The sequence below is a fragment of the Salmo salar genome, chromosome ssa18 (assembly GCF_905237065.1).
Source record: "Salmo salar chromosome ssa18, Ssal_v3.1, whole genome shotgun sequence".
NCBI lineage: Eukaryota > Metazoa > Chordata > Actinopteri > Salmoniformes > Salmonidae > Salmo > Salmo salar.
The window spans coordinates 23,358,879-23,373,200 of record NC_059459.1 but is presented as its reverse complement, the minus strand read 5'-3'; the positions used below and the strand labels follow the sequence as shown (position 1 = coordinate 23,373,200).

Sequence of the window (14,322 nt, the reverse complement as noted above, 5' to 3'; positions counted from 1 at the left end):
CTCTTCACATGTTGAGAACCTGGGACTATAAGGTTCTATCTGCATTCATGTCAAAAATGAGTTATTGACCTAGCCTGGTTCTGTTCAGTGTTCTCTACCGATATACCCCAATTCATGTTGTTAAGTTCAAAAGAATACAAGATAAAATAGCTTACACAATTCAAACCAATGAGGGTTCAGAACGTTAAAGCCAATTATCTCAGAATCACCTTTTTGCAGATAGAACCTTATAGTCCCAAGCTCTAGATATGTACCCAGACTATTTAGACTGTAGTTACGTACAGTACTTGCCCCAATTTGAGTGGAGCCATACTTAATAAAACTTACTGCTGTGGTACATTTCCTTGTTTCACATGATCAGCAACTTAAAATGCATCCATATCTGAATCTTTAAACTGGGTTGAAATTTGATGAACTCCCCCCGCTGTGTCATAGCTAATCAGCAGATGCTAACCCCCAGGATGCACTGTGGTTGGTATATATGGACGTAATGCCCCGTGCTGCTACATCACATCATTATAAAACTGGATTTGAGGAATAGATTGCGCGTTCATAGAATACAAGATCGATGAACGCATACAGTAGTAACAATAACAGAAAATACATTTACAGGCCAGGGTTAACTGTATGTATTTGTTTTGTGAATACATGGTCATGGTCATGTCATGTAGTTTTATTCTCTGATTTCTTTATCATCAGTATCTCCTGTGGCTGAATTGTCAACAGTGCAGCTCAGCCAGCTCAGTTAGACACTGCAGAAAATGATTAGGCATCTTTTATTTTTTTACTTTATTTATTCATGTTCAGCAGGCTGTTTGAGTGATGAAACCACAGTAGGTGGGCAGCGTTATACGCTCTCAGTGGAATTTGTTCCAGCACACGACCAACCTTGGCTTAGTCATTTCGCCCACCGTCCGCCCACTGAGAGACACAGCGAGAGAGAGAGGCCTTGCCCCAGGATCTCTATCCTACTATCAGCCAGAGAGACAGCCGTCCAAACAGCAGAAACAACAACAGAGAGCCTAGACTCAACATTAGAAACCATAGACCCATCAACAGACACCTTAGAGACAGCAAAGGAATAGAAACAGAAAGAACAACCGGGAACATACAGATACAACAGAGACAGCATTGGACATACCGGTATAAACAGTGGTTGTAAAGGCAGACTTAGCAATAGAAACAGTTACAATGGATCAATGGCTGCAAAGCCAGCATTAGAAACATCAAAAGGGATTATTGGGAGAGTAACTGAAACAGCAGTATCAGAGGCGTTCCACCAAATGAGGGCCTTTTGCGTCCCTTTGATATTTTAAGTAGAAATGAAGAGTTTATTTCCAAAACGCTATATATCCATTTTCATAAATGTTGGTAAATTAGCTTTTATTGTTTAAAGAACTTATGAAAGAGATTGGTGTGTTTTTTCAGGATCTAACAATGGCATCGGGTGCTTCAGTGACAGACATGTATTTGTTTGAAATCTATCACTTGATGGTTTCATTTGAGAGAGACAAATAATCATAATTGTTTGCAAAACACGATATCCCATAATTACATTTTTCATAAAGAACTGTACTAATGATACATTTGTGACATGAATATTTAAAAACATGTTTTAAAAAATGAATCAATAGAGTAATATGAGATCTGTACTGTATGTAAAACATTTACATTTGACATTTTAGTAATTTACAGTTAGTGCATTGATCTTAAGATAGCTAGGAAAGACAACCACATATCACAGTCAAATATACAGGATACGAACATTTCATTCCAGCTAAACAATGGAAATATGCCTCCCGAGTGGCGCAGTGGTCTAAGGCTGGTTCGAGTCCAGGCTCTGTCGCAGCCGGCCGCGACCGGGAGACCCATGGGGCGGCGCACAATTGGCCCAGTATCGTCCGGGTTAGGGGAGGTTTTGGCCGGCAGGGATGTTCCTGTCCCATCGCGCACTAGCGACTCGTGTGGCGGGCCGGGTGCAATGCACGCTGACTCTATCGCCAGGTGTATGGTGCTTCTTCCGACACATTGGTGCAGCTGGCTTCCGGGTTAAGCGGGCGTTGTGTCAAGAAGCAGTGCTGGGTTGGGTTTCAGTGGACGCACAGCTCTCGACCTTCGCCTCTCCCAAGTCCAAACAGGAGTTGCAGCGATGGGACAGGACTGTAACACATCAAATCAAATACATTTTTATTGGTCACATACACATGGTTAGCAGATGTTAATGCGAGTGTAGCGAAATGCTTGTGCTTCCAGTCCAGCAATGCAGTAATATCTAACAAGTAATCTAAAAATTCACAACAGCTATCGTATACACACAATATAAGGGGATGGAATAAGAATATGTACATATAATATATATGGATGCGCGATGGCCGTGCGGCATAGGCAAGATGTAATAGATGGTATAAAATACAGTATATACATATGAGATGTGTAATGTAGGATATGTAAACATTATTAAAGTGGCATTATTTATAGTGACTAGTGATACCATTACATAATCAATTTATTTAAGTGGCCAGTGATTTGAGTCTGTATGTTGGCAGCAGACTCTCTATGTTAGTGATGGCTGTTTAACAGTCTGATGGCCTTGAGATAGAAGCTGTTTTTCAGTCTCTCGGTCCCAGCTTTGATGCACCTGTACTGACCTCGCCTTCTGGATGATAGCGGGGTGAACAGGCAGTGGCTCAGGTGGTTGTTGTCCTTGATGATCTTTTTGGCCTTCCTGTGGCATCGGGTGCTGTAGGTGTCCTGGAGGGCAGGTAGTTTGCCCCCGATGATGCGTTGTGCAGACTGCACTACCTTCTAGAGAGCCTCGCAGTTGAGGGCGGCGCAGTTGCCGTTCCAGGCGGTGATACAGCCCAACAGGATACTCTTGATTTTGCATCTGTAGAGGTTTTTGAGGACCTTCTTCCCCACGCTGTCTGTGTGGGTGGACCATTTCAGTTTGTCCTTGATGTGTACGTTGAGGAACTTAGAACTTTCCACCTTCTCCACTACTGTCCCGTCAATGTGGATGGGGAGTGTTCCCTTTGCTGTTTCCTGAAGTCCACAATTATCTCCTTTGTTTTGCTGACATTGAGTGAGAGGTTATTTTCCTGACACCACACTCCGAGGGCCCTCACCTCCTCCCTGTAGGCTGTCTCGTCGTTGTTGGTAATCAAACCTACCACTGTAGTGTCGTCTGCAAACTTGATGATTGAGTTGGAAGCGTGCATGGCCATGCAGTCATGTGTGAACAGGGAGTACAGGAGAGGGCTGAGAACGCACCCTTGTGGAGCCCCAGTGTTGAGGATCAGCAAATTGAGGATACCACGAAATTGGGGAGAAAAAGGGGTATAATCAATAAATATATATATACAGAAAAACACATTTTAACACACAACTAAAATAGATTAATAAAAAATCTGAAAACAGTAATATTCTACACACACACGAAGGTACCCACCCATTAGCAATCATTTCTGGTGAAAAAACAGAAATGTGAAAAATTGGTGGATGTAGCGTTTTGAAAATTAACTCTTCAAATTATTCACCAATAAGCCTGTTATATTCAATGAAGTGCCCTTTAAAGGAAATATTCACCCATTTTTAATGTTGTATTGTATTTGTGCATCTCTGAGCGATGTTCTGTCGAATCCCTGGGTCATTTCATGTTTTCATGTCTATCTGAGATCTTTCCATTCACACAGGCAGAAATACAGGGAGGTGTATTGTAATGGTGGGGGGGGGGAAGAAACCAGCATAGAAATGAGAAAGCGACCTGGCATAAAACTCCTGCCAGGAATATCTCGCCTGTTAATCAGACAAAATGTCAAATGAGGATAAATGCTGCCGTTTTTCCAGGCAGCAGGCCTACCTCACATCCATGATTCACAACTCAGCTTCCAATACAGGGATAGGGAATGGCAGGATTCTCCCTGGGGAGGGGTGAGGGGGGAGAGAGAATTCAACATTCCCCTGTAGGTATCCTGACATTTGGCTTATTCCCTCTGGACTCCAGCTTAGATCAACCACATCCTGTGGGCCTGGTACAGTAGCTCCAGGGAGTCACAATCCTCTCTCTCTCTCTCTCTCTCTCTTGCTCTCTCTCTCTCTCTCTTTCTCTCTCTCTCTCTCTCTTCTCTCTCTCCCTCTCCCTGAAAGCTCACACGTAGGAGAAATGGGGGCAGCATGTTCCAAACGCTTGCCTTTGATGAAATTTCACTGGTTTGAACATTCAAAGAGATGGGTGATTGACTGTAGTATAGGCCTTGGTATATGATTGTATTTGTATTTATTAGGATCCCTATTAGCTGCAAAAACACAACAGCCCACATCATAAATAAAACAATACATCCTACACTACTTCATTACATCATTACTCTCTTATTACAAATGTACGATATAAAATAGATAATACTACAATACAACAACATTACAATGTGTGCGTGTGCAAAATCTGATTTTACTGCTCGCTTGAGTTCCATGTAGTCATGGCTCTATGTAGTACTGTGCAGTTCCCAGAGTCTGTTCTAGACTTGGGGACTGTGAAGAAACCCATGGTGGCATGGCTTGTGGGGTATGTATGAGCATCTGAGCTGTGTGTAAAGCTGCCAAAAGAATTCTTCGAAGCAGAATAGGAACGTTGGTGTCTCCGTCGGCAACCATCTGGAACACAATCTAAATTAAATACAGAGTGAGAACGCTATCCGTCAAAACCCTCTTAGAAATCACACCTGTATATTATTAACTGTGAACTGGGGTAGAACGTTCAGACATGTCGCTCTTTCGCTCATTTTCTGTCCACTTCAGGATGTTGTGTAAGTTCATGTTGTCAATTCAAATGGCACTTTTTAGGGGCCAGAGGGGAAACGCTGTGTCGAATGAGGGAGAGTTACAAAAAGAGACAAAAGAAGAAAAGAAGAGTTGAATTGCTGTGCCCACTGGGTTAGATGAATTGTTGTGCCCACTGGGTTAGAATGTACTATTCATTTTATGGTCCATTACAGTGTCTTCAAAGGGAAAATGACAACGACGTTATGATAATGATATCATTTACTGATGTGGGCGAATGTTGCTTGTTCTTCCTCATGTCTGTTGTGGCATAACTCTTCTACAAATGGATAGTTCCCTGAATTGGTGTGACAAAACAGAAGCCTCTGGAAGTGAGCCTCTGATTTGCATGGCTAAGCGTCTCTTATCCGGGCACCATTTGTACTCGGGCATCTGCTCTTCATGTTCTCTAGCCCCGTCCTGCTGTGAGCCAGAATGCAGCCTCTTCAGCATGACTGTGCTCCAGGTTTACTAGTACCTACGAAAGGGAGCAAGTGAGAGAACCAAATACTGCCAGTCGTGTATGACTGTATTTACAGTTCCAGTTACAAAACCAAACTCCCGTCTCCTCCCAGTTTTCCTGGTACAGGGGCTCTTCTTCACAGGACCTAAGTATCCTCCCACTCCCTCTCCGTCTCCTGTTAACGACGGGCAAACTGTGATGTTGTTGCTGTACTACGTCTTCCGATGTTGCCTTAGTAACAAAGAGACATAGACAGAGAGTGGTACTTAAAATTCACGTCATTCTTTCACTAACCTAGTCTCCAGGAGGTCAATAACTTCTCCCTCCTGTCCTGAAGGTAATGTCCATCTGAATGTCTGTCTGCCATGTGGTAATATTCCACTGTGCCAGTTTATGGGGGGAGGGGGATTGGGGGGTGGGAGGGGGATTGGGGGGTGGGGGAGGGTTTCTTGGAGAGGCAGTAGTGTATTTTTGGCACTTGGCATCATTGCTTTTTTTAATCTTTATTAGCTGCAGAGGCAGAGCAATATCAATATCTGTGTAACCAGATACTTCACTCAGAATACCCAGTTTAGATGATGAAACAGTAGGCTATGGCAATGCAGAGTGAATATAACAGTCATTTTATGATGACAGCTTCATGTGTGAAATGTAATTGATATTAAATCTGAAGATGTCCGTTATAGCATTGGGACATTATGACATGTCATATATTTCTATTGACTTCATATTTTGAAAAGTTGGACACTGAGTGACATTATGGAATATGCTTAATGAAGCTCATCGGTCCGTTGATAGACATGCAGAATATTATTGTGACACATGCAGGGTATGCAAATATGATGATCAAAGTAGTTGATTGGTTTTCTATTTTTCAATCATTTATCATTTGTTTTTTTTTGACGATACCTCTCTCTCAAACAGTAAGCTCATATCACTATGTTTGACGGTTCTCTGCGAGAAGGATGAGTTTTAAGCCTGATATGTTTGCAAGTTAATTATCCTGTTGAAATGAGGCGAAAATGGTTACTAAAACATGGGGGATTGAAGCTAGAAAGGTATCTTATGAATAAAGACCATTTTAATATCTTAGGTCAGCACACCTCTATAACATTGGCTAGTAAATTAATAATTTATTTCTCTATATAATATACACTATATGAGCTTAAATGAACATGTTTTTATTAACAAGGGCACAGTCTTGGATGGATTTAGCTGATATAGCCACCAAGTCAGAGATGTAATCTATTCATATTTCACTCTATTCTCTAGATCTGTTCATATATGGCATGTACATTTGAATGAGGATCTCAAACAAGCCTATGTTCTGTTTTTGCCTAAGGCATGATGAGAACATTGTGTTTTTGGATTGAGTCCATATTATGCAAACGCATCACACTGTTCAACACTATGTTTCTTATTTGCTTGTCGACATAACTGTGTTTTAACTCAAAACGTCACAAATCATGCCCCGAGGACTGTGAGCAATTCTCTGTTTCTAAGTGAAGTGGATGATTTTAAAATGGAACGGGAAGAGGAAGTGTCCATGACCAACTCTCACTCAAATCTGCATTAAATCTGCCTGTATGCTCCATAATGTGTGGTGTATTTATTGTATTATATGTGTGACACGCAACAGTGTTGTCTTTCTAGAACACTGTGATAGAAGTGTGTAGGGTAACTATAACTGTGTACAAATCTACACTTGTGTCCTCCTCAGATAAAACTAGCTGGATAATTCCATTCCCCTCAGGATAAGCAGTTCTTAAAGCCTCATAATACACAGAATCCTAATGCACAGCTTTCATTCACAATCTGCAATCATGGTGCTGCAGTATAAAACGCAAATGTTTACAAGATAACACAAACCTGCCACAATAGGCCACCGTCGTTAAATGGGCAAGTCATTAAGCTTCTGTAAAGCCCTACAGGAGCAGCAGGCCCACTGTAAGGAAATGAAAAGCTCCTCCGTTATTCTCCTCCGTGATGGATGATTGTCCCACTTCCATGCTGGTGATGCTGTAAAAGAAACTCACTCTTTCCTTTCTCTCTCTTTTCCTGGTAGTGAGCAGTTCAAGTGAGTAGATGAATGAAGCAGATTTAAAAAGTCTAGTGCTTCATTTAAAAGTGAATGTTTGTTCTTTTGTCTCAAATGCTCATTGGCGCACCCTGAAAATTCTGAGACACATTATACACTACAGATGTAGGATCTTTATTTGAGCCAGTTTGCTACAACAGGAAAATGATCCTGTAACAACAGGAAATGTAAATTATTATGTGGATTATAATTAAGGGGCATTTTTGTAAGGGTTGATACATTTTTCGTTATGGCAAATCAAGTCTGAAATTTCAAAGTGGAAATTGCAAACTTTAGAAGCCTTTTTTAAACTCAAATACAACACGTTTGCATTTCTAAGCAACAAAAGAGTGATCAAATTAAGATTCTTCATCTGTAGTTGGAATAGCAAAGTGGTAGCGCTTATTATATTTGGAGCTTTTGTTAGTCATTTCATATTTACATACTTGTGTTCAGAAAACAGGCAATTCGCTGTAGAAAGGCAGCAAGATGTAGATCTAGGCATTCAGTACAAGAGAGAAACACTGTTCTTCTTCATGATATGTACTCAGGAAAAACATTTCAGTGGGAGGGAGAGACAGTGTGAAGTATCGATCATTACTCTGTTATCCTGCCGATTAGCTCAGTGAATCATGTAACGAAGTTCTAAAAAGGTGTCAGGAAGTTTCATTTCTCAATGTGCCTGCTGTCATTAATTACTGTATGGATAATCTATTGGCATTGTGAATACTGGTAGCAGCTGTCTTTTACCTAAGGATCTCTGTTGTCATAGTGACAGAGCTTTGTTAGAGACTTGCTCAGAATGCTCTGATGAGAGCTGTTCAGCACGGCGTTCGATCCTCTGTCTGTCTGGCAGCAGTTGCACCCATTCAGGAGGGAGGACATACACGTTAGATAGGCATCTCTGTAACCCCCATACTGTTTATACTCTATACCTGTGTTCTTTCAGTCCATTACAAGCCAATTACTCAATAGGTTTTGGCTTCAGGGTACTTGAAATAAGCAAGCTCTTTTTGTAAGATTCTCAATTTTCTCAAAATAATTGTGACGTGCATGTGTTGGTTGCCCTGGTGAATTGATTTTAATATGGCCTTGTGTGTCTACATATCTATATTTGATGCAGTTGTATTTACTATTATTGATTACAGAGGGGTCTGCTCTACTCTGTTCCATTTTCTATTTCAGTTGAGACTTTGGTACATCCTAGGTTGCTGTGCTACTGTGTCCAGCAATTGCAATTATGTGTTATTGTCATGAAATACTTAGGACAACAGAACAGTCCATTGTGACTTAAAATGAAATCAATGCCTTCAGTGGAGGTTCCTCAGAGGAGGAAGGGTAGGACATTCTTCCTCAGTGAATTTCATAAAAAATTACAATGGTAAAACATTTAAAAAGTGCAGCTAGCTAGTTTATCCTACTGTAACACCCTGCTCAAACAGAGGGGATGCTATGTTAGCTAGCTGGCTATGACTATCCAACACAACTCTGGAACTCTTCCAAGTCAAGGTTAGCTTTTGGTATTACTAATTTATTGCCACCGGGGCCCGCTGGTGTGACTGCTTACTGACAGTACACTGTAACATTACTGCATGATTGTAGCGGGTTTACTAATGCGTTAGTTCTATTAGCTATGCTGACTATGACGTTACTTTAGCTAATATGGTGACAACAATGTAGGCTGTTTGTAGAGGTTGTACTTGGAAAGTTTTTTTCGCCTGGTCACATACAGCTGAGGTGTTGTGCATTGAAGTCCACAAGCGAAGGGAAGAGAAGGAATACAACGTGGCTGCTATGAGAGTGAACTCTGTCTATGCATGATCAGGGGTGTATTCATTCCGCCGATTCTGTTGAAAAACGTTTCTTAAACGGAAGCAAATGGAACAAAACGGGTATACATTTGTCCAATAGAAACGCATGTTTGCAACTGTTGGACTAATGATTACACCCTATATCAGCTAGTTGCAGGCAAGAGTGTTCAAGGCGGTATTGAATGTCACTGTCTGTCACCTCAAATTTGTCTCTCGACCTGTGTGCACCTGTGTTGTAAACTTTCATTAATAGGCTAGGTTGTAGCAACCTCATGATGGGTACAGGGAAATTAGAATATCATGTAGTAGCCTAAACCTATCGTTGTTACATTGAACTGGATGAATGGAATATGAATGAGAGTCATCCAATATGCTGTAATAGAAATAAGGCCGTCCTCCCTCATCTTAAACTGCACTGACCGCCATTGGACATATCTGATGATTGAACACCATTTCTCAGTAAGAACCTCTATTTTAGACTATTGTACAAAGATCCAGTGCTTAGGTAATGGTAACTGAGACTAACATAGCAGTTTCAGGTACTCAGCCACAGCAATTTTGCAAATGACCACTGTAAGAATAGCATTATGGTAATGTTGCTATGAAGGGAGGCCTTCAGGGGGTGCCTGCCATCTATATCTAGAAGGGGGACTGAGTATGACAGAGTGGAGGTATGAATATTTATTGTTATGTGTTTACCCTTTAATCTATTGGTCAGTAGATAAATCAGTATCATAATCCATATTTCATAACTTTACAGTTATATGTATCAGGAATCAAGGTAAGACCCAGGTGCAGACCGTGTCGATGTAACAATGTTTATTACAGCAACAGGGGCAAAGGTACAGGAAGGCAGGTAGGCTCAGGGTCAGGTCAGGCAGAGGTCAGTAATCCAGAGGTGGGGCAAAGGTAGAGGACGGCAGGCAGGCTCAGGGTCAGGGGCAGGCAAAGTGGTCAGGCGGGCGGGTACAGGGTCAGGACAGTCAGGGGTCAAAAACCAGGAGGACGAGAAAAGAGAGACTGGGGAAAAGCAGGAGCTGAATACAAAAACGCTGGTTGACTTGACAGACAAGACGAACTGGCAACAGACAAGCAGAGAACACAGGTATAAATACACAGGGGATAATGGCGAAGATGGGCGACACCTGGAGGGGGGTGTGGCTCAGTTGGTAGAGCATGGTGTTTGCAACGCCAGGGTTGTGGGTTCGATTCCCACGGGGGACCAGTACGGGAAAAAAAAAATATTATGAAATGTATGCATTCACTACTGTAAGTCCCTCTGGATAAGAGCGTCTGCTAAATGACTAAAATGTAAAAATAGAGACAATCACAAAGACAGGTGAAACAGATCAGGGTGTAACATATATGCATACTTTCATCATTACACCTTGATCCATTATTCTTAAGTATGTGTAGGAATAGGAGATGTAATGTTATTATGTTGTGCTATCATTTGTTCTGTCTTTGTTCCCTCTCTCTCCTCCCTCTATCCCTCATCACAGGTGACGAGCTGTACCCGTGACCAGTGGGAATGGTTTATAGTAGAGTGCTATGGAGTGGGGCTGCAGGTCCCCTGGGTTCTGCGCCTGGGAGAACATGAGTGAAGGTGTCTCCGCAAGGAGGCCTTCTTATTGTGTTTGTTATTTTCAGTCTGAGGGCCATGTATTTGTAATAAATATCCCTCAACTTTTGCATCAGACAACCTGGTCCTGCGATTCCTTTTGTAGATACAGTCTATGAAAATCTCTTCCAGAGGACAACTGCCAGAAGAAAATCTTTACGGATAGTAGTTGTCAAGATACTGTACAGACTGAGGGGGAAAGTTGATGAGTCACAGGGCAGCAAGTCAAATTAACTAAATGCAATCAGCGAGGGTTGAAAATTAGCTTTTGTAATCAACACAAACCAACAAACCTTAAGGGTTACCAATTAGTTATCCAATATGATACAGTATATGGGAAGTACATTGAAGTCTATAGAGTAGAAATAGAACAGCAGGCATTGCGTTGTGTCTGTGGGTGTGTATGTGTGTGTGTGTATATGTGTGTGTGTGCGCGTGTCACATTGTTACATTGTATTTATTTATGCCAGAGGGCTACTTTGGGATATCTTTTGGCATCCATCTGTGAAGGCTGATGAATCCGGGCCACGCTTCACTTCACTCTGTCCTGTCTGTTTCTGGAAATAGGGCCTTCCGCCAGGGCAGCTGAGCCATAGCGCAGAGCAATGCTCCAATCCTGGAGAGTTGCGATGCAGATCTGCCTTTCTGTGGCACGTCTGTTTTTATCCAGGTTGTCATGTCACATTTCTTTTAGGTTTTAGCTTGAAGGTGTGATTCAGTCATCACAAAGTCCTTTTATATTTCTCTTTTTTTTTGTGACATCTTGTTTTGTACAGTTTTTTAAAGACGCATAGGATGGGGAAATATTAGGCAGACACTTTGCTATTAGGGTTGATAAACTAAATTATCACTAATCCAATAACATAAACTGACATTGATATGAGAAGTGTCTTCCCACTGGGCACACACTGGTTGAATCAATGTTGTTTCCATGTCATTTCAACAAAGTGACGTTTAACCAACATGGAATAGACCTTGAATTGCCGTCTGTACCCAGTGGGTCTGCTGCAAATATACGTCCCAGAGCTGTGTCAGAGGCCATTCACAACAGCAGCTTTTTCCGGCCACTTTCCCCAGTCTCCTGACTATATTTCCACTGATCATTTCTAACATCATGTCTTCTCTCTTCCAGATGGAGGACGTAATAGCCCGCATGCAGGATGAGAAGAATGGAATTCCTATCCGCACTGTGAAAAGTTTTTTATCCAAGATTCCAAGTGTTTTTTCAGGTAAACATCTTACCTAAAGCTTGTGTTGTAATATATTGTAAGCGGTGAAATGGTAATGCCAGCTAATAAAGTCTTCTGTGTTCTGACGGACTTGGAGAGCTGTCCGTGGTTGTGAAACCCATACACCTAAACCAGAGATGAAACAGAATACCAAAACGAATCATAATGTTGCAGGGAGCTGTGCAGAGTTCTGAAAAGAGAACCTAAGGTTGAGAAACGACACTGAAAACTGAACACAATGGAAACTTGAAGGCTAGATAGCAATGTAAATGTGTCCTGTTCTCTTTAATACCTTATGCAAAAGTGGAGTATGTGTATTCCTTTTGCAGGATAGCAAACAACAGATATGGGTTGTCATTATTCATCTGAGTTGCCATTATTCAGGAAGTCACTAGTGACCTTCCCTAGAATACGTATACAAGCAGAACAGTTGATGTAATGTGAGTGGTGATCCTGGAACAGTAAAGTACTCTGGGGCCAAGATGAAGTCCATAGAAAGACTAAATGAACAGCACAGCCACAGGATGAATGGAGGAGCTGTTCTGTTCAGTCTTATTCAGTGCTGCTCAGCATTCAGTTAAAATGAAATGCCCCCTATTTAGTAGTAACTGCAGTACAAAGTGTGTTAATTGAGACATGTATATACTCCCCTCCATATTTATGTGGACAGTGAAGCTACATATTTTAAATACGGCTCTACACTTCAGCGTTTGGGATGTAAGATAAAATGTTTGTATGAAGCGACAATACAGAATGTCACCTTTTATTTAGGGTATTTTCATACATATGCATCATACATACAGTGCATCGGAAAGTATTCGGACCCCTTGACTTTTCCCGCATTTTGTTACGCTACAGCCTTATTCTAAAATTGATCAAATATGTATATTTTCTCATCAATCTACACACAACTCCCCATAATGACAAAGTGAAAACAGGTTTTTAGAAATTTTGGCAAATTTATTAAAAACAGAAAACAGAAATACCCTATTTACATAAGTATTCAGACTCTTTGCTATGAGACTTGCAATTGAGCTCAGGTGCATCCTGTTTCCATTGATCGTCCTTGAGATGTTTCTAAAACTTGATTGGAGTCCACTTGGGGTGAATTCAATTGATTGGACATGATTTGGAAAGAGACCCACCTGTCTATATAAGGTCTCACAGTTGACAGTGCATGTCAGAGCAAAAACCAAGCCATGAGGTCGAAGAAATTGCCCGTAGAGCTCCGAGACAGGATTGTGTCGAGGCACAGATCTGGGGAAGGGTCCCCAAAAATGTCTGCAGCATTGAAGGTCCCAAAGAACACAGTGGCCTGCATCATTCTTAAATGGAAGAAGTTTGGAACCACCAAGACTCTTCCTAGAGCTTGGAAGCTGAGCAATCAGGGGAGAAGGGCCTTGGTCAGGTAGGTGACCAATGGTGATGGTTACTCTGAAAGAGCTCCAGAGTTCCTCTGTTTAGATGGGAGAAACTTCCAGAAGGACAGCCATCTCTGCAGCACTCCACCAATCAGGCGTTTATGGTAGTGGCCAGACGGAAGCCACTCCACAGAAAAAAGCAAATGCCAGGCCGTTTGCCAAAAGGCCCCTAAAGACTCTCAGACCATGAGAAACAAGATTCTCTGACTGATAAAAACAAGATTGAACTCTTTGGCCTTAATGCCAAGCATCACGTCTGGAAGAAACGTGGCACCATCCCTACAGTGAAGCATGGTGGTGGCAGCATCATGCTGTGGGGATGTTTTTCAGCGGCACGGACTGGGAGACTAGTCAGGATCAATGGAAAGATGAACAGAGCAAAGTACAGAGACATCCTTTATGATAACCTGCTCCAGAGCGCTCAGGACCTCAGCCTAGGGCCAAGGTTCACCTCCCAACAGAATAACGACCCTAAGCACACAGCCAAGACAACGCAGGAATGAATTCGGGAAAAGTCTCTGAATGTCTTTGGCCCAGCCAGAGCCCAGACATGAACCAGATTGAACATCTCTGGAGAGACCTGAAAATAGCTGTGCAGTGACATTCCCCATCCAACCTGACAGAGCTTGAGAGGATCTGCAGAGAAGAATGGGAGAAACTCCCCAAATACAGTTGTGCCAAGCTTATAGCACCAAGAAGACTCGAGGCTGTAATCGCTGGCAAAGGTGCTTCAACAAAGTACTGAGTAAAGGGTCTGAATACTTATGTAAATGTGATATTTCTTTTATGATTTTTTAAAATAAATTTGCAAAAATATATAAAAACCTGTTTATGTTTTGTCATTATGGGTTATTGTGTGTATATTGACGAGGATAAAAAAATATA

General features: G+C 41.7%; 1 protein-coding gene across 3 annotated transcripts in view; it reads left to right on the top strand.

Moving 5' to 3' along the window:
* The window catches only part of LOC106577065 (regulator of G-protein signaling 7), a 56,378-nt gene that overhangs the window by 22,185 nt on the left and 19,871 nt on the right, over nucleotides 1–14,322 (top strand). For all 3 annotated transcript variants that reach the window (XM_014154782.2, XM_045700894.1, XM_014154781.2), the window contains exon 3: nucleotides 11,920–12,016. In XM_014154782.2, the coding sequence (XP_014010257.1) occupies nucleotides 11,920–12,016 (97 nt within the window). The remainder of the gene's footprint in view (nucleotides 1–11,919; nucleotides 12,017–14,322) is intronic.